Source organism: Lasiodiplodia theobromae (genome assembly GCF_012971845.1).
Source record: "Lasiodiplodia theobromae strain AM2As chromosome Unknown scaffold_12, whole genome shotgun sequence".
Lineage (NCBI taxonomy): Eukaryota > Fungi > Ascomycota > Dothideomycetes > Botryosphaeriales > Botryosphaeriaceae > Lasiodiplodia > Lasiodiplodia theobromae.
The window spans coordinates 604710-621899 of NW_023336322.1; the positions used below are offsets into that span (position 1 = coordinate 604710).

The 17190-nt window shown below is 58.1% G+C and overlaps 4 protein-coding genes across 4 annotated transcripts; 2 read left to right on the forward strand and 2 right to left on the reverse strand.

The window, feature by feature from the left end:
• Window positions 1-1648: 1648 nt before the first annotated feature.
• On the reverse strand, window positions 1649-4165 carry LTHEOB_4629 (uncharacterized protein; the record flags this gene model as incomplete). The annotated part of the gene is made up of 1 exon (XM_035513684.1): window positions 1649-4165. One exon carries the CDS (start codon window positions 4163-4165, stop codon window positions 1649-1651), a length of 2517 nt encoding a protein of 838 aa, XP_035374678.1.
• Window positions 4166-6621: 2456 nt separating this feature from the next.
• LTHEOB_4630 (uncharacterized protein) lies at window positions 6622-8208 on the forward strand (the record flags this gene model as incomplete). Its single annotated transcript, XM_035513686.1, has 1 exon — window positions 6622-8208. One exon carries the CDS (start codon window positions 6622-6624, stop codon window positions 8206-8208), a length of 1587 nt encoding a protein of 528 aa, XP_035374679.1.
• A 2047-nt stretch (window positions 8209-10255) lies between these two features.
• Window positions 10256-11911, reverse strand: LTHEOB_4631 (G protein-coupled receptor protein; the record flags this gene model as incomplete). Its single annotated transcript, XM_035513687.1, has 4 exons — window positions 10256-11293; window positions 11379-11632; window positions 11685-11786; window positions 11839-11911. 4 exons carry the CDS (start codon window positions 11909-11911, stop codon window positions 10256-10258), a joined length of 1467 nt encoding a protein of 488 aa, XP_035374680.1.
• A 1758-nt stretch (window positions 11912-13669) lies between these two features.
• On the forward strand, window positions 13670-16931 carry LTHEOB_4632 (Phosphatidylethanolamine n-methyltransferase; the record flags this gene model as incomplete). The annotated part of the gene is made up of 3 exons (XM_035513688.1): window positions 13670-13853; window positions 13922-16635; window positions 16872-16931. The coding sequence occupies 3 exons, from the start codon at window positions 13670-13672 to the stop codon at window positions 16929-16931; spliced, it is 2958 nt and encodes a 985-aa protein (XP_035374681.1).
• Between the last annotated feature and the right edge of the window lie 259 nt (window positions 16932-17190).

The window sequence follows — 17190 nt, forward strand, 5'->3', positions numbered from 1 at the left end:
ATTGCCAAATAAAAGGGAGGATGTACCGCTTCCAGGGGAGTGAAGTTTGGGAGGGGACAGATATTGGCATGAGACATACGACTAAGGGTCACTATGGCCGCGTGCTGCCAGGAGGGGATCGGCCGCGCAGGGGGTCTCAGCTGGTGTGGAGATGGCGTCGGGCGGAGGCGCTGGCCAGTCGCCGTGGCAAAGGGCGTCGAACATGGCGCAGTGGGGCCAGCTGAAGGGCCCCTTTTTTCTGCGGTGGTAGACGATCGTTGAAGGCGTGGGCGGGCTGAGAGCGGTGTGTAGCCATTACCACGTTCGGACTGGGCCGGCCCGAGAGGACGTTAAGCTCAGCGGACGCGCCAAAAGTAGCGCGTTAGGCGAGCGCATGGCACGGGCCCCGTGTTGCGGAGAACAGTCGCAGGGACCAGACGCGTTTGCGCTGTTGACCGCCGCTTTGCGACCTCGGCCGCGCCGGCTGCCTATCAAGCTCGCCTCTCCGCGAAGCTATTTCTTCACCATCGCGGCTGTTGAGAGCCGGTCAAGGGCCTAGCAGACTGCCAGCTCACCCGCCCCCCACAGTATACGGGCGCTCGTGATAGCCGCTCAGCCTTGTTGCTCACCGATCTTTGCGATCCGCACCGCCGGCGTCGCGAGTCTGCGAGAATCGCCACCGCAATCACGCCGCCGTGGGCTGTTTCGCCGTATCAAAACACCAGGGGCGCCGAACCTTCGAGTAAGGAGCGCTGTCAGGGTCTAGAAGCGAACTAGCTCCAGTCGCGCTCGGCGGCCCGTTCGACACTACTGCGCGGCCCGTGGTCGCCTGAGTCGTGCAGCGTCCTAGCGTCCACCTTAGGTGCCGCGTCGGGGAAGCGGTCACTTCCGTACGTAATGGATATTCCCTGTCGCTGCTGCGACGCCGTCGTAAAAGAAACATAGCTGAGGCTGGCGACGCGTCCAAGCCACGGGGGATTTGGAAGACATTCGGGTGTTGCTCCACAATCCTGGTCCTCGACTCGTGGAGCAGTGTGGCCCTCGTGTTGGAGAAAATTCGCAATGGGCGATCCCCGAACCCACAGCGCAGCGACAGTTCCGATCATCGCTGTCACGTCAGTTGGTCAGCGAGCTGAGACACTTGCGCAAACCCTCCCGCCAAAACCATCGCCATCGGTAGCGACGATGTTTGATGCTCGGTAGCAGCCTTCATGCGCCGCGCAGTCGTGTTTGATGGTCGTAAGCCGCCCGGAACATGCCGGTTTGATTCTCAACACCTTCAGGAGGCGCGGTCGGTTCGAGGTTGACACCCATCACCAGACTCAGCCCTGCGGCCGACGCGGTTCCGACAAAATCTGTGTGATGTAACGAGGCCTGCCCCGCCGGATATTAATAGGCGCAGGTATCGGTGGCCGCGTGCCAATCAATTGACCGTGTCATTTCGCTACTCAGCCAAGGGCGTTGATCCAGATCATCCACAAAAGCTCGCCCATCAATGAATTGCGGGCACTTTGGGCGTACTGCTGCCCCAACACACGTAAATCGATAAAGCACATACGAGACGCCATGGCGTTTTCTTTTTCCGTATAGCCGTGAAGCGTGCACTGCCTGCTCTGCCTACCCTTTTGCCCGCCTTGATCTTCCCTTCCCACGTGTCTGGTCCAACGTCCTAGGCAAGGACGAACATGCCGCCGTGCCAGCCGTAGGCTCTGTTCAACCGTAGCCCGTGCCTGCGGGCCGTCCGAAAGGGGATCTTGCCTGACGGATGAGGCTCGTGAAACTGTATGCTTCTTTCAACGTCCAACTTTGTAGGGCTGAACTGCCACACCGACCCGTACAGCTTTTCAGGTACGAAGCCGGTGGAGTTCATGGCGTGCAGGAAGTCTGCCCAGGCCACCTCGCCTGGCTGTGCCGAAGCCGAAGGGGTGAAGAAGAGAGTGGAGAAGACCTTCTGCGCCCTCTTGTCAACCGTAAACACTGGCTGCTCGTCGGGTCGGTGGCGTTCAAGGGGCTCCGCTGGTGGCGTGCCTAATCTGTCGGTCGTCTGTGCTGTGCCTTTGGTCTTCTCCTTGGTCTTGGGAGCGGACGCGCCGGAACGGTCGATCGTTCGCTCTGTCCGCTGCTCTAGATCGAAGTAGAGCTCGGACAGAGGCTTGCACAGGGACTGTACATCCCCTGCTGGGGTCTGGGGAGCTTTGGCCGGCTCAATCCACTCCGCCGTCCTCTGCAAGATCCGAGGTTGTGACAGCAGCTGCCGCACCGCAGTGTTGTCCAGGCTCCGCTTCTTGGCTAGCATGTGCTCGTCGCTCTTGCTCCAGAAGGCGTCCAGGTTCTGCTCGGCCCGCCTCATGGCCTCGACGTTCTCCCGAGTCCGCCGCTTGTCGACCGGATAAAAGAACTTTTGGTCCGACGGGTTCCCTAGGGTGGCGAGGGACGTCCCGTCAGCAACTGCCAGGAACTGAACCCATCCTTTAGTTCGTTCAGCCCAATCCTTCGTGAACTCCCCCTCCTTTCCTCTCATATGGGACTCGAAAGTCTGCGCCCACGGTTGGTACAGGTTGATGTGGCGGATGCACTCGACCATTACGGCAAGATCTGAGACAACACCCACAATGTACGGAGAAGTGAGTTCCCTTGCGTCCGCGTTATTCTGGAGCAGGCGCTCCAGCTCATCCACTAAAACGGTGATCCCGGCAAGGTACCGGCGGTCATCATCCCAAATAGCGTTGAACAGCCACACGAGGCGCTGTCGGGTCTGATCTGACGCGCTGCCAGGTTTTTCCCGGACGCGGATCCTAGTCGACTGCGGGTCATCCGGGGGCTCTCTAACCCAGAAGCGGCGCAGTGGGGGCGATGCAACCACGCCCTGCTTCAACTGTCCGATGGGCCCCTTGGTCGCATGGTTGAGGTAGTGCTGCAGTTTGAGAATGGCAGTGAGGTACTCGTCGGGCAGATCCTTCTCGATGGAAATGTCCTGAGCGTACTTGGCCTGCAAACGCTGCAAGTTCGCGAGTTGATCGCGAAACTCGTGCCAGAGCTCCAGCTGGAGATAAGCGTTGGCGATGATTTCGCCAATGACGCGATTCCAGAAGGTATTCTCCCGGCCGGGCCTGAAAATAGGGTGAGGCTTGCCGTTGGAATCAGGGATCAATTCCTGTCGATGCTCTTTGTAGTCTGTGACGCAATCGGCAAAGTAGCCAGGATCTTCGCGCAGCGCCCACACATGGTCCTCGGCGGCCGAAAGCTTAGACGCAACCAGCGACTCAAGCCGCTTCAGGTCTAGATTTGCCGGGGCGCGATAAGGAGCTTCGGAGGCTACCACCGCCAGTGAGCTAAAACCCGTCTCGTTCTCGGAGACGGACGGCGGTTGTGGCTGAACGGGGAATTGTTCACTGGTCATGGCTTCAGGCTGAATGTCGTGCAGGATTAGCTTGCAGCATTCAACCAGAAAGTTCAGAACACGGTCTTGAGCCTCAAGAATATCAAGTCCGTAGCCGGGATGCACCCCTTTGCCAGAGGTCATCCACTCGAACGAGTCAGGTTCATCATCCCAAGAAAGGAGCTCGCCATATGTCTCCGGGGTCCTTCTCGCGGTGAACATCATGGTGTACTCATTAAGGAAAGGTGCCACTAAAGCTCTGGATGTGTATCCGAAATGCGCAGCCTCGTAGTCGGCCATGGCGAATGCATCGGGTGGATTGCGAGCACGGGAATTGAGCATGAGGAGCAAGTTCCTGGGCTTCAGGAGATCCTCTTGGTTGATGTATGGGAACCTGTAGGAGTCTGCGAACTTTGTGCCGGCGGTGCGCTGGTAGTCAGATTCACCCGTGAAGAAAGCCTCCAAGTCCGGGCGGTGAGTAGAAGGCATGTTTGGCCAGGCCGACAGCAGGACTTTGCGGCGCTGCTCTTTGGTCTTCTTGAACCATCGCTTCTGGATGGTGGCTTCGTGCCTCTCGATTGTTGCATTGAGGAAATTCCACGCTTGGAAGATTTGGGCGGAGTGGCTCCTGGCCTTTGCACGGACCTCTTCAGGCGAGACCGCTTTCGGTACGGGCAGGTTCGGTGATAGGAACCTGGAGAAGCTTGCAGGGTCAGACCAATTGATGCCGGCCGACTCGCCATCCGGGCCGTCGAATGCCTCGGCGCCAGGGCCGAGAGGATCGAAACGGGGGTTGATGGCGGCCATGAGATCGGCCTGGTCTTCGATAGAGTGGCGAAGTCCAGGGGCTGGGGCAGATCCCAGATGCGCGCAAGAGGCGGAAGCGGGAAATGGCAAACGAGTGGCTGGCGGGATAGATTGAGGTTGTGGTTGACGTATCACAGACGGAGGGGTTGGGGATGCAAGGCGGGGAAGCGCGCGGCGACGCGATTGGTTTGGCGGTTCTGCCGGGGTTGGGCCGGCGACAGGTGGAAGGCGCGTTTTTGGTTGGTTGGCTGCAGGTACCCGCCTTCGGCCTCTCTTCTTCTCCGCCCGCTCTCCACCACAACCACACACCGCACTCTCTTCCTCTCTCCCCGAAATTTCGGCCCCTCTTCCCCCATGCAAAGATCCTCCCGCTCAACTCTCCCGCCTGCCATGCTGCACTCCCGTTCTCGCCGGTAGGGCTACCCAACCCAGACCGTGGTCGACCGGGGGCATGGGGCATCGAATTCCAAGACCCCAGACCAGCGGTCAGCCTTCGAATTCTGTCCCCGCTCTGCCAATGACTCGTTCCCACTTCCCCTGCTTCCAGAATAATCGTAAAAGAGCTCAATCTCAGGCCTCCCGGCTCTTACCGCTTCCTTCAAGTCTTGATGCCGCCATTCCCCGTCTCCGCCGTGGCATGATCGAGATGAACCGCTGTTTGTCTAATGTGTTCTGACGCTGCTTTGATCCTCTGCGAAGAGCCAACTGCAAGGTAACAGTAAGCCGGGGAATCGATTTGTCTGAAGAAGCTCGACTTGAACTTGTGCCAGCCAGCACACGAACCCAAGCGTCAACTACGTTGGTCATCGGCCAGCTGCATGTTGCAGCAGCAGCGGTGAGCAGCTCATTACGACCGATGCGCGGAACGCGTCACTGACATCCGAGAGCATTAGGCCCATGGCCCAGCCAATGATGATTTGAGACCAATCGCTGCTATTCCGTGTGCTCTTTTCCGCACGTTTGTTTTTCTTTTGTTTTGACACTTTTTGCTCTCCCGAGGCCACGTGCTTCCGAAACCCCGCGTCAATGCTTCTTTCATGCTTAATCGCTGCACCTTCAACTGCGCCCAATCATTCAGCTACACCGATTGGTTTGAGATGACTACTTACATGAAGTGCTACTGTACCTGCAAGTTTCGTTTTGACCTCGGCTACCAGCTTCATTCACAATCGCGTTGTGTTTTGTCGTCTGCAGGATTCTCTTGGCGCAGTTTCCACATCCGGTTCCGCCTTTTTTTCTTTGTCCCACTACTCAAGTCATGACAGGTTCCCGTCTGTGCCACCGGACACGGACAAAAGCTTCGGCTTTGTCGTTTCTCGCGTAGCCATCTGAGACTGTTTGCAGTTTCGCCATACCCCAACCCCACGTGCGTTGCAACACAACGAGATGCGAAATGCAAAGCTTTATGCTTTTACGCTTGCAAGCGCCACTGCCGCGTCAAGCTCACAAAGGACGTCACGATAGCGGCCCGGGGCGCAGCATGGTAGCAGCTCGTCCTTCAAGCGGCGGCTTATCCCCACCTTCTACTCATGATATACTGAGTCTAGAGCGCCTGGAGACTTCCAGAATAAGGTGAAACTGCCGATAGGGTCCACAGCGGCTCCTAAGCGGTGCTAACGGTCCATCAGACGGTCGAGTTTCAGATGGTCGGACTAGCTTCAGGAGTAAGTGAACGCACGGGGTCCATGATGTCAGCAGCTCTCCAGACGGCATTAACCCCTTCACCGCACCTGGCCGTCCTGCACCAGCAGCGTTTATACATCGTCTCCGCCCTCCAGCGCACCCACATAATCATCGACGGTGCTCGCGCGCGACTCAACACCATAGAAAACGCCTTGTCGGGTCACAAGCGCCAGTCCTCCGCCACCAGTACCTCCGCCGACCGAGCTCGTCCCCCGCCATCGTGTAGCCCCTCTCGCGCCTCCTCTTCGACCCTTTCCAGGGACCCGTGCGACGCATCCCCCAAGGCGCCAGCAACCCGGGCAGCCGACGATCAGTTGCAAGACACTAGCCAAGAACAACTACCTCTCTCCCGTGCTTCCAAGAAAAAGCTTCAGCACAGCCGCTGGCGCGCTCGCTGTACCCTGCGCAACTGCTCGGCTGAAAAGCGTGCCCTGCTTGAGAATCTGCGATCCGTGCAAGACCGTATCCTCAATATCCAAGAGCTTGCTTTACAGGACTCGAGTATGCCAGGACCCATGGCTCAAACTGACTTTGGCGCTGCCCCCTGGATGCCCGGATGGACAGGTGATTTTGGCGAGAAGAACGCTCAGCTTGGTTGCGGATTTGGCCCCGGTGATTTCGCAGGAAACGTGCCAAATGGGGGAATGATGCCTCCTGTCAACGGCGGCGGAAAGCAGTGCGGCAACAATCCTAGGGCAGATACCTGGATGAGAGACAGCGGGGTTCCCCAAAACGGAAATGCCATGCCGATCTTCAACCCACAACTCATGCCAATGGCCCAAACAGCAGCGCAGCTCCAGATCAACACGGCCCTAACCCAGGCCCACTACGCCATCCAGCTCCAGCTCGCCCAGCTGCAGGCCATCTACGCCCAGCAATTCGCCTACACCCCCGCCATCACCTCCCCGCTCCTGCTCGATTCGGAAACCACAGCCGAGGACCTATACGACTGGCAGAACAGCGAAGATGCGGCGGCCATCAACAACAACAACGCTTACGGCTGCGTCGACCCGTCCTCGGTCATGTACAACAACGACCCGTACAGCTCCTTCTCCTTCTCCGCCGACGGCTCCTTCTCCCAAAACGACACCATCGACGAGGACGAAAGCCCCTACCCGCAGCCCATCGCCTCGCCCATCGAAACCGCCGCCAACAACGACCCCTGCCTCTCCCCTTTCCCGGAATCCTGGGACCTCGCCACCGCCCTCAAGGTCGGCCGCAGCCCGCCGCCCGACGACCACATGGGCTCCCCCAAGATCGCAGAGGTCCTCGCCGCCTCGGGAACCCCCGGCCGCCCGCCCCGTCGCCGCCACGTGCGCCAGCTGTCAGCCCTGCAGAGCCCCCGCGGCAGCCGCATCTTCCACATCGACGACCTAGTCCCCGACCAGCAGGGCGGCCGCAAGGGCAGCCGCGCCAGCCTGAGCGGCGACTACCGCCCCGGTTCGTCCTACCGCCCCGGCTCCTCCTACGGTCGCCCCGGCTCCTCCTACGGCCGCCCTGGCTCTTCCTACGGCCGTCCCGGCTCCGCCTACGGCCGTCCTGGATCGGGCTACGGTCGTCCTACGTCTTCGTACAACCGTCCGGGCTCGTCGAGGATGAACGTGTCGACGACGACGGCCGACTTCGTCCAGAACTCGGATGGCGGCGCCCGCGACATGGGTTTCGGCGGGTGGCTCGAGAAGCCGCTGCGGGAGCAGGACGAGGATGTGGCGCCGGATGGCGGTGCTGCTGCTGCTGCTGCTCCTGCTGCGGTGCCGCCGTCGGCGGTGATGGTGGTGGATAGCGAGGCGGCGAACAAGGGCAAGGGCAAGGCTCGCCTCGACCCCACCAGCCCGACTTTTGTCCCCGGCGCCGGCTTCTTCGCGCTGCGGGCCCCTTCGGACACGCCTGCACCTGCGCCTGCTGCCATGCCTGCGGCTGCTGAGCCTGCCGTGCCCAGGCCCGTGGCTATCCTGATCTCCGACGACGACCTCATGGCCTCGCCGCCGCCCCCCGCGCTGGATTCCAGCCTGTCGTCGTTCTCGTCGACCAACAGCGTCAACAGCCCCCCTCCTCCTGCCGCTGCCGCCAACGTCGCTGCAGCGATCGATGCAGCGGCGGACTCCGCGGAAAACAAGCGGCGCTACTCCGCTGCGGCGGGATACTCGGCTGCGGCCGTCGATCTGCTGCTTAACCGCTTCCGCGAGAATGCGGCGAATCCGATTAAGAAGAGGAGGAGTTGGAGGAAGAATTTGAATGGTGGTGCTGGTGCGGGTGGTAAGGCGATGGGGAAGATGGTGGCGGTGGGGGAGGAGAGCGGGGATGCGGGGCTGATGGGTGGACCGGGCCCGGCTGTCGTGGGGCTCGGGGTGCAGGTGTGATGAACAAAAGAAAATGAATGGCAACAAAAGCGAAAAGTTGGGTGGGTTGTTTTTTCTTGCGATGTCCTTGGTAATGTTCTCTTCTGATTTTTTTTTCTCGCTCTCCTTTGTCGACCGATTTTTTTTGTCTTCTCATGTTCGATTCAATGATGAGCGTAAGCGCGGAGTTCTGTTGCTGAATGATCGATTAGATGGATGAGCGATCTTCTTTGCTGATGTTTAGCCCTTTTGATATCACACGAAAGCTTTTTGGATTTTTAGTGTATGTAATGAAATGAATGTCACTCTTTTGATTGGATATGGAATATGGTACACCCTTTTATATCTCTCGAAGGTGCCCTTCGGTGCGGCCGTGATATCATATTTTGTTCTATCTACTATCTTTAGATCGACGAATGATGTAAACCCCCACTGGACTTCAGATCCTGACGCGATTGGTGCGACCAATAGTCAGTGGCAACAACCGCCACAAAGTCCTCGGCCATAGCCACTCTCGGTTCTAGGTGAGAATCTGGCCACCGTCCAAACATCCAGCGCTGTCGGCCTTTGAGCTTCCTTTCCTGAGAGCATGGACTGTACAGCTTGAAGGAAATGTTTCTGATTGCTCAGCTTGTCCGATATTTCTGACACCCAATCGATTGATCCTTGTATGTTGTGGCTGTAAAGTTCCTTACGCGCAGGAAACAGGCGGTCTGTGAGTTCCGACAACGAACGTTTCGCAAGAACTGTAAGAACCTCAACGAAGACGCATCCCATCGAAAATATGTCGGCAGACGTATGGCGGGGCTCGTCGTCAAGAACCTCCGGAGCGGCGTACTGCAGGTAGCTGTTAGTTGAGGTTTAACGCGAATGGCGGGTTTTGCCTACCTTCTTTGTGAAGCCGGTTGGACCTGTACTGGTACTCCGGCCACTCTCCGAGAAGTCTCTAGCTAGACCAAAATCGGTGAGAAGAACCGTGTCGTTGTAAACCAATATGTTCGCTGGTTTGATGTCCTTGTGCTTGACTTGCTCGGCATGCAAATAAGCGAGCCCCGCAGCAAGGCAGCCAAGGCAGTCCTTCAAGAGAGAAACTTGAGAGTCAACCGAATTATTGGAATCTTGCATCTCTGCAACGTGTTCCAGATAACTTCCGAGGTCGCACTTCGCGAGAGGCTGCATCAGAATACCAATGAAGCTCTTCCCATAGTCTTGTCGTGTGTAGCTGCCCACAACTGCCGTGATGTGTTTGTGGCGGAGACGCCGATGTGTGTGGATCTCTCGGTGGATCTCATCCAGCCTCTTTTGTCCTTGACTTCGCGTCCATGTGATCTCCTTTGACACAATCATCAGTCCTGCTGGTTGGCACAGCATCTTTTTCACGAGGCCGTATCTTCCGTGGCCAAGAGTCCCGCATTCGTCCAGCGGAAGCTCCATGCCTGTCTTGAATTGGCATCCAAATCCATCGCAACCCCCGGGACATGTATGCCATTGCGTCTGTGCGGGCTCTTCGTCGCTTCTTTCAGCGATGAAAGAGCGAAATGTTGGTGAATTGGGTGTTGATGAGCTAGGTGTTGAGGATTCGGGTGTTGGTGGATCGGAAGTAGGTGAATCGATGCTTCGTACAGTATAGGTCAACCCAACACCACCACCACCACCCTGATCATGCCACATCATTGCCGAACCGTCAGGAAGCGGGGCTTGTCAGGAACAATAAACAAGATCTGGTGGAGGTGAAAACTCGCTCATCGCGCTCTGCGATCAAGGAGCACGCGGCGTCTGTGCGGCCTCGGGAGCCGTTGCGTAGTGTGGCTCGGAATGTGGACAATAGAGTCGGGGTGGAGCAATGAAGTTCGGGGCGGGGCGCGAAAAAGATGAGGCGGCGGGCTGCATATACAGCCTGGCCGGCGTTACACAACATAACAGCTTCTGACCTCTGTCCGATAATCTCAGGTTGCCGCTTATTCTTGAGCGAGCGAATAAAAGCAAGCCGCATGGCCTCAGCTTTTCTACCCAGCGCCTCGTACATCATCATAAGACCATCGCCATTATCTCAGTCCGAAATCAGACCTTACAGTGCATGCGGCGCTTCACCCGTACCCGTCGAGTCCTTCCTCTCAGACTTGTCGGCGCTTATCCCCTCCAGCCTCTCGCCCCTCTCAACCGGTGACACCGCCCTCGGAGCCGGCGACGCTGTCCTCCCTTCCGCTGACCCCAGCCTCTGATTCCGTGCCACCACAAGATCAAATTCCGGCTCGGGCCCGCCCATCAAATAATCCCTCTTCCTCCAAGGCCTCCTCCCCCACATCTTCTTCCCCCAATCCCCCCACGCCTTCAACATATCCACCCTGCACAGCAAACAAAACGCCTCCACCCCCACAAACGCCAGTATAAACAGCGTCGCCACCACAACCCGCTGCGAAATGACCACCGACCCCGTCTTATCCAAACACTGCTCATTATCCCTCGTCAAGATCATGCACGTGATCCACGGCAGCGACGCCTCCGTATCCGTCAGCGCGAGCTTCTCCTGCTTATTGTCCAGCACAATAAACACGACGCAGACGAACGCAGTCGTGAAAATCGCCAGCGCCACAATCGCCAACGACCGCCACTGCAACTTCAACACCTCCCTTACCCTCCTCGCCGCCGCCTTCGCCGCCCGCGCCCTCGACCGGCTCTGCGCACTGAACGTCGCGCTGTTCTTCCTCCCCTTCAAGTCCCCAGCACTCCCACCGCTATCCAACTGCGCCCCCGACATCGACGACGCCGACCGCAGCAGCGCCGCTTGCAGGTAGACCTTGACGCAGTACCCGAACGTCGCGACCTGCAGCACGAAGGCGAGGCCGCCGAACGCGAGCAGCCACGCCCAGTACGTCGGGATCGAGCCCGTGTGGTTGACGTGGCAATACCCGCCGAAGCGGAAGGATACCCCGGCGTGGGCGAGGACGGCGGATGTGAGCACGATGGTGGTTGTCCAGGCGCTGAGATTCGCGAAGAGGATGTGGTATTTGGTTGGCGTGATGTCCCAGCAGATTTGCAGGTGCATGAAGAAGGCGCGGATGAGGATCCAGGTTACGAGCGTCATGCCGCCGAAGGCGGCGAAGGCCTGGGGAGGAAGGTGGTTAGTTGGTGGGAGATGGAGGGAGGGAGGCGGAGGGAGAGAAGGGGGGAGGGGGTAAGGGGGGCCTTACGCCAGAGAAGGCACAGGTCGTGCTGGTGTTCATGTCGTTCGGCGTGATTTCGTTGTAGCATTGCTCCGGCTGCCGGGCCAGCGGGATGATGAAGCCGAGCTCCAGGAGCAGGATGCCCACTAAGAGAATGATGTTGAGGAAGGACCGGCGCGTGACGTTGGTTGGGAGGATGGCCATGGAGATGAGCAGAAAGATGCAGAGGATGAAGCCGACGACGTGGACCCAGGCGGCACCGTCGGTCATCCGCTTGAAGTCTGCATCTCGGTCAGCTGTGCATTCTTTGTGCAAAGAACGCATGGATCGTACCATCGTCGTAGACGTAATCGAAAAGCGGACACGGGACGCAGCATCTGGTGGTTGCGTTGTCACCCTCGAGCGGGTTCAGGGCGCATGCCCGACCAGGTAAGACTGGAACGATGATCAGCATTGGCATGGGCCCGGCTAAGGCACTTGTACTCACATCCTCCGCTTTTCGGGAATAGATGTTCGTCTAGGAAGGGAGCCGGACAGGCCCCGTTGAACGGGGAGGTCATTTCAAGCACGATGCAGCTGCGAGGTAGAGGAGCAGAGACAAGTGTTTCTCCTGGCGTGGGAAAGACAGAGAAACACGGCCTCTTAGATTAAGACATTTGTGGGTTGGAAAAGCAAAGGATGGGAGTGGACAAAGAAAGCCGGTTGGTCCGGGATTTGCTGGGCATTTCCGGCTGCAGAGCATGGGAGTGAAACGGACAAAGAACAAGTCTTGGACGACTGAGAGCATCGATAGAGAAATTTGTGAATAATAAGCGGGTCTTTTGCTACTGAAAAGGTTGTCGACGCGAACAACGAATGACTCTACAAGGGGACTCTGCGACGGGACGACGGGCCATGCTGCCATTTTCCGGGATTCTACGGCCTCTGATTGGCTCGCCCTACCAAAACTGTGCCATGTGAAAACGTGACAAATCCCAGGGTGAGCTGCATTTACGTTGAGAGACAGGACTGGTTTTCATGCTTGTTGCCTGCTCTATAAAGGAAAATGAAATGGAGGAAATGGTGCGGCCGCAGGTGTTCACAAGACGGACAGGAAACGACGTGGCTTTAACTGATTTTCTCCAAGAAGGCGACGGGAAAGGATAAATAGCCTGGTAGCACAAGCCTGAGGAACACGACCTGGACCCGCAAAAAATCTTGGCAGGCTTCCGGCTACGAGGGACGTTAGCCGCTGGCGCTCGGTGGTGAGGCCACTTTTAGCTCCGGAGCGGGGAAGAGTGCAAACGAGGAAGTTGAATAAGTCGTGGCCGCCACGAGAAGATGTCGCTTCGGCCATGACTCGATGGCTGGACCTCCGGTGATGCTACGGCTTGATAGCATCTCTTCAAGATCCCGCAGTGCGAATACGTAAAGCTGCGGGATAGTAGTACAATAGTGTCTATTTCTCCCCTATGCAATCGAAGATGGATGTACGGCGCCGGTCCAGCAGATTAAGCGGCCCAAGCGCGCAACGAATGAGGGGCAGCGATTCTTATGTAGCTTGATCAAGGATTGATGCTGAGTGGTGTTGCGAGCAATGACAGCAAAAATTAAAAAATTGCGCGATTAAAAGGCACAGTAAGGGCGTGTATGCAGGCTTCCGCAGGCCTCCGCTTGTCGCTTAGAGTTAGTGTCGTGGAGTCGACTGAGGACTGATGAAAGGTAAACAACATAGCTTCACATAATCGCCAGGACGGCGAGTGAGAGCTGCGAACAGGGCCGGTGGACCAGGGTTTAATTCTTCGAAGGTTACCGGGGGCGGCACAGGGGCCAGGGTCCAACACCATGGGTCGTCAATCGAGTGGCTAACTCTATCTGACCCCCCCGCATCGTGACAAAGCTTTGCGCAGCGAATGAAGGGACAGGTCGCGAGTCGCAGCGGTTGCGAATGAGCTGAGCGTGGGCTGGTGTACCTGTCGCCGCGACGTCAAACGGTTGATGGCGTCCCAGCGGCGCAGCCAACAGGGTCCGAGCGCTGTCACATGCAGCTCCCAGCCATGGATGCGCCAAAGGGCAACTGCCGTTGTGCACCCCACGCGCGCATCCTCTCAACAACTGCTCCACTCCGCTGCCGAGTCTCCACGCTCTTCCAAGCCCTTCTCCCAGCTTTCACCAAGCTGTCCTCTTCGCCCTCGCGCTCAACCGCGTCCGCATCTCCCCATTGACGTCAGTCCCAGCCGCACAGCTCAAATCGCTCGCGACACGCACCGCGCTGTGCTTCATCACCTCCGCTTCTCCGCCAACCAACCCCTCACCCTGGATACCTCACGGTAACCACGATGCCAGGCTCCGAAACTCCAGGAACCGACTCCTCCACCTTGCGCGAGCGTCGTCCGCAGCTCGACGCGAATGGCGCCGCTGCGGAGCTCGAAAATGACACCGCCGCCGCCGCCGCAAAGGTGAGGGAGCTCAACGAAGAACCAAAAGAGAAGAAGACATTTGGCAGGACACCCGATGGAACCAGTTAGTGAAGCCCGTGGCGAGCCATGCCCTCCGGTCCTCGTTGCGCCCCGGATGCTAACGTCCCCCAGTCTTTACTGTGCCGCACACCGAGGACATGGTCTCGCAGCTCCTTAGCCCAACGCAACCAAAGAACCTCTCCGACCTGATCATCCTCGCCGTCCTTGCCGCCCACCTCCTGGCCCTCTGGCTGCTGCCGTCCGCCCTGCGCATTCCCTTCTTTGCCGTCGTCTTCTTGTTCTGGCGCGCGGGCTACAACGTGGGCATTGGCTGGCTTCTGAAGGAGCAGTCCGAACATCTCAGACTGATCAACTGGGCACGGAAGACGCAAATATTCGAGGACCCTTCGGCGGGTAAGAACCGCCATCCTCAGCTGTATGCGCTGCTCAAGCGTGAGATGGAGACCAAGATCCCCGACGACTACAAGTTTGAGACCGCTCCAATTGAGTACAATACCTGGCTGGTGTTCCGCCGAGTAGTTGACTTGATCTTGATGTGCGATTTTGTTTCATACTGCTGCTTCGCTGTTGCATGTGGCGGCCGCCCCGACGGCGAAGGCATCACCATGACCATCGGCCGCTGGGTGGCTGGCTGGGCTCTCGTGCTCTTCAACCTTTGGGTCAAGCTCGATGCCCACCGCGTCGTCAAGGACTACGCCTGGTACTGGGGTGACTTCTTCTATCTCATCGACCAGGAGCTTACCTTCGACGGCGTCTTTGAGATGGCTCCCCACCCCATGTATTCGGTCGGCTACGCGGGCTTCTATGGCATCTCGCTCATGGCCGCCAGCTACAAAGTCTTGTTCATCTCCATCATCGCTCACGCTGCTCAATTTGCCTTCCTCACCCTTGTCGAAAACCCCCACATCGAGAAGACGTACAACCCGCCTCCCCCGAAAAAGCGCACTCTCACCAGCGAAAGTGATGTTCGTCCCAACGTCGATGCTGGTCATGTGAATGGTGCCCCGCCGTTGGCTTCGTCCACTCAGCCTTCGCCCGTGCACAACCTCATGGGCTGGCAGACCCACGATTTGCACCGCGTCACTGACGTCTCCGTAATTCTTTTCCAGCTTTACATATTCAGCGTCACGGTGCTTTCGCCACGAACTCCCTTCTACCAGGCTTTGTTCGTCGCTCACGCTGTGGCCTGGAGATTGTGGTTCTCGGCTGGTATCGGTATCATCCTGAACGAGCAGTCCAACAAGAAACGCTGGACGCGCCACTTCATCAAGTACGGAGAGAGCACCGAGGAGGCTTGGCGCCAATGGAAGGGTCTGTACCATATCAGCTGTACCATGTGCTACGCCAGTTTCATTGCTGCTGCATGGAAGATGTACTCGCTGCCTCCGGACTGGGAGTACGGCTTGGCTCTTCTTAGACATGTCTTGGGTGCTGCCCTTGTTGCTCTGCAGATCTGGACTGCCGCTAGTATCTACGAGAGCCTGGGAGAGTTCGGATGGTTCTTTGGTGACTTCTTCTTCGACCACGCGCCCAAGCTGAACTACAGCGGCATTTACCGCTTCCTTAACCAGCCCGAACGTTTCCTGGGTCTCGCAGGTATCTGGGGTGCCGTCGTCATCACCTGGAGCAAAGCCATCTTCTTCGTTGCTCTCCTCAGCCACATCCTCACTCTTATGCATATTCAACTCGTTGAGCGTCCTCACATGCAAAAACTGTACGGCCAGAGCATCCGTCAAGACTCGGGCATCTCCAAGACGCTGAAGCGTTCCCTCCCGGCTCCATTCCAGCAATGGCACGGCAACATGGACCGCGTTCTCGGCGACACGGTCGAGTTCGTAGAAGACTTCATCGACGCCGCCCGTCCCAAGCTCGCCGCCGGCGTCGAAACCATCGTCAAGGACGCCACCAACCTATTCAAGAACTACCCGGCGCGCATCAGCATCACCCGCGTGACCCCCGACCTCGCCGGCGTCGACCCGAAGGACTACAGCCTTGAAGTCTCGGGCGAACCCTCCTCCCTCCTCGCCGAGCGTGAGCGCCGCACCGGCCGCGAGGGAGAAGACGCCCGCGGACCCGCGCGCAAGTACAGCGAGTTCAAGACGCTCTCGTTCGAGTACGGCGCGCCCATCAAGGTGCGCTGGACTGCGCCCATCACCCACTCCAAGAAGGACTGGGTCGGCCTGTACATGGTCTCGGACAACCTGTCGCGCGACGTCACGCGCATCGCCTCCCAAGGGCGCTGGATCGCCACCAACCCTGGCTCCTACGACAGCGTCCGCGCCGACGCCGGCATCCTCGTGTCCGACCGCCTCGTCCCCGGCGCGCAGCGCCACGACGGCGAGACGAAGGACTACTACGAGGGCGAGATGGAGTTTTCCGGCGACAAGCTGTGGTGGACGACCGGCGTCTTCGAGTTCCGCTACCACCACGACGGCAAGCACAACGTCATGGCCATCTCCCCGCCCTTCGAGCTGCGCATCGGCCGCTTCGACGAGGACGACGTCGAGATCCGCGCGTCGGTCTCCAACACCAGCCTGTCGTCTGATGGTTCCTCTTCCAACATCGTCGAGAGCTCGCTCCGCCTCGCCGTCGAGCAGGCCCTGCTGCCCGTCGTGCGCAACTGCTTCGACCGCGACCCGGAGATCGCGCCTGAAACGGAAGACGAAGGCTTTGGCGGCTTGGTCGAGCGTGACGGCAAGTTCGCGAAGAGGGTCGTTTTCGCTGTGCATCAGATGTTTGGCGTTGAGTTTGCGCCTGAGGTCGTGCAGGCGGATGGGTGTGTGAGGAACCTCGCGTGGCGGATTGTGAATGCGAAGAAGGTTTTGGTGAGTCATAGTTTTCCTGTTTCTGTTGTTTAGGGGTGGGGGGATGAGTTGTGCAGAGGGGTTGGGGGGTTGAGGAGGAGGTGGTTGCGGTGGTGAGGCCGTTTTGCGAGGCCGGCGGTGCTGGTTTTGTTCCTTCATCCTTCTTTTCTTGTCGATATTCTTTTGCCTGATACTTCTTGTAACTGTCCGATTTGCCCATTTACTGATATTTTACCCCCCTTTCCCCTTCACCACAGGCCCCTTACAGCATGTCCAGCTCCGGCGGCAACACCACGCCCAGCGGCGCCAAGTATTAAGTGAAGCTACCCAGCTCTTCCTTGAAGGAATATCAGTGGTAATGGTGGGTATCGGGAGAGAAAAGACCGTGATGATCGATCACTGGTCAACGGTTGACGAAAGAGACGAACGAAGGCGTTGTTGAAGATATACCAGTGGTGTGGCCAGCGCTCGGTTTGTTCTACTTTTTCCTTCAAAAACGAAAAGAAAACATATCCCATGTGGGATGTACTGTTTATGGTAATTTCAAGAAGAGAAAGAGAAAAAGCGGAGAGAGGT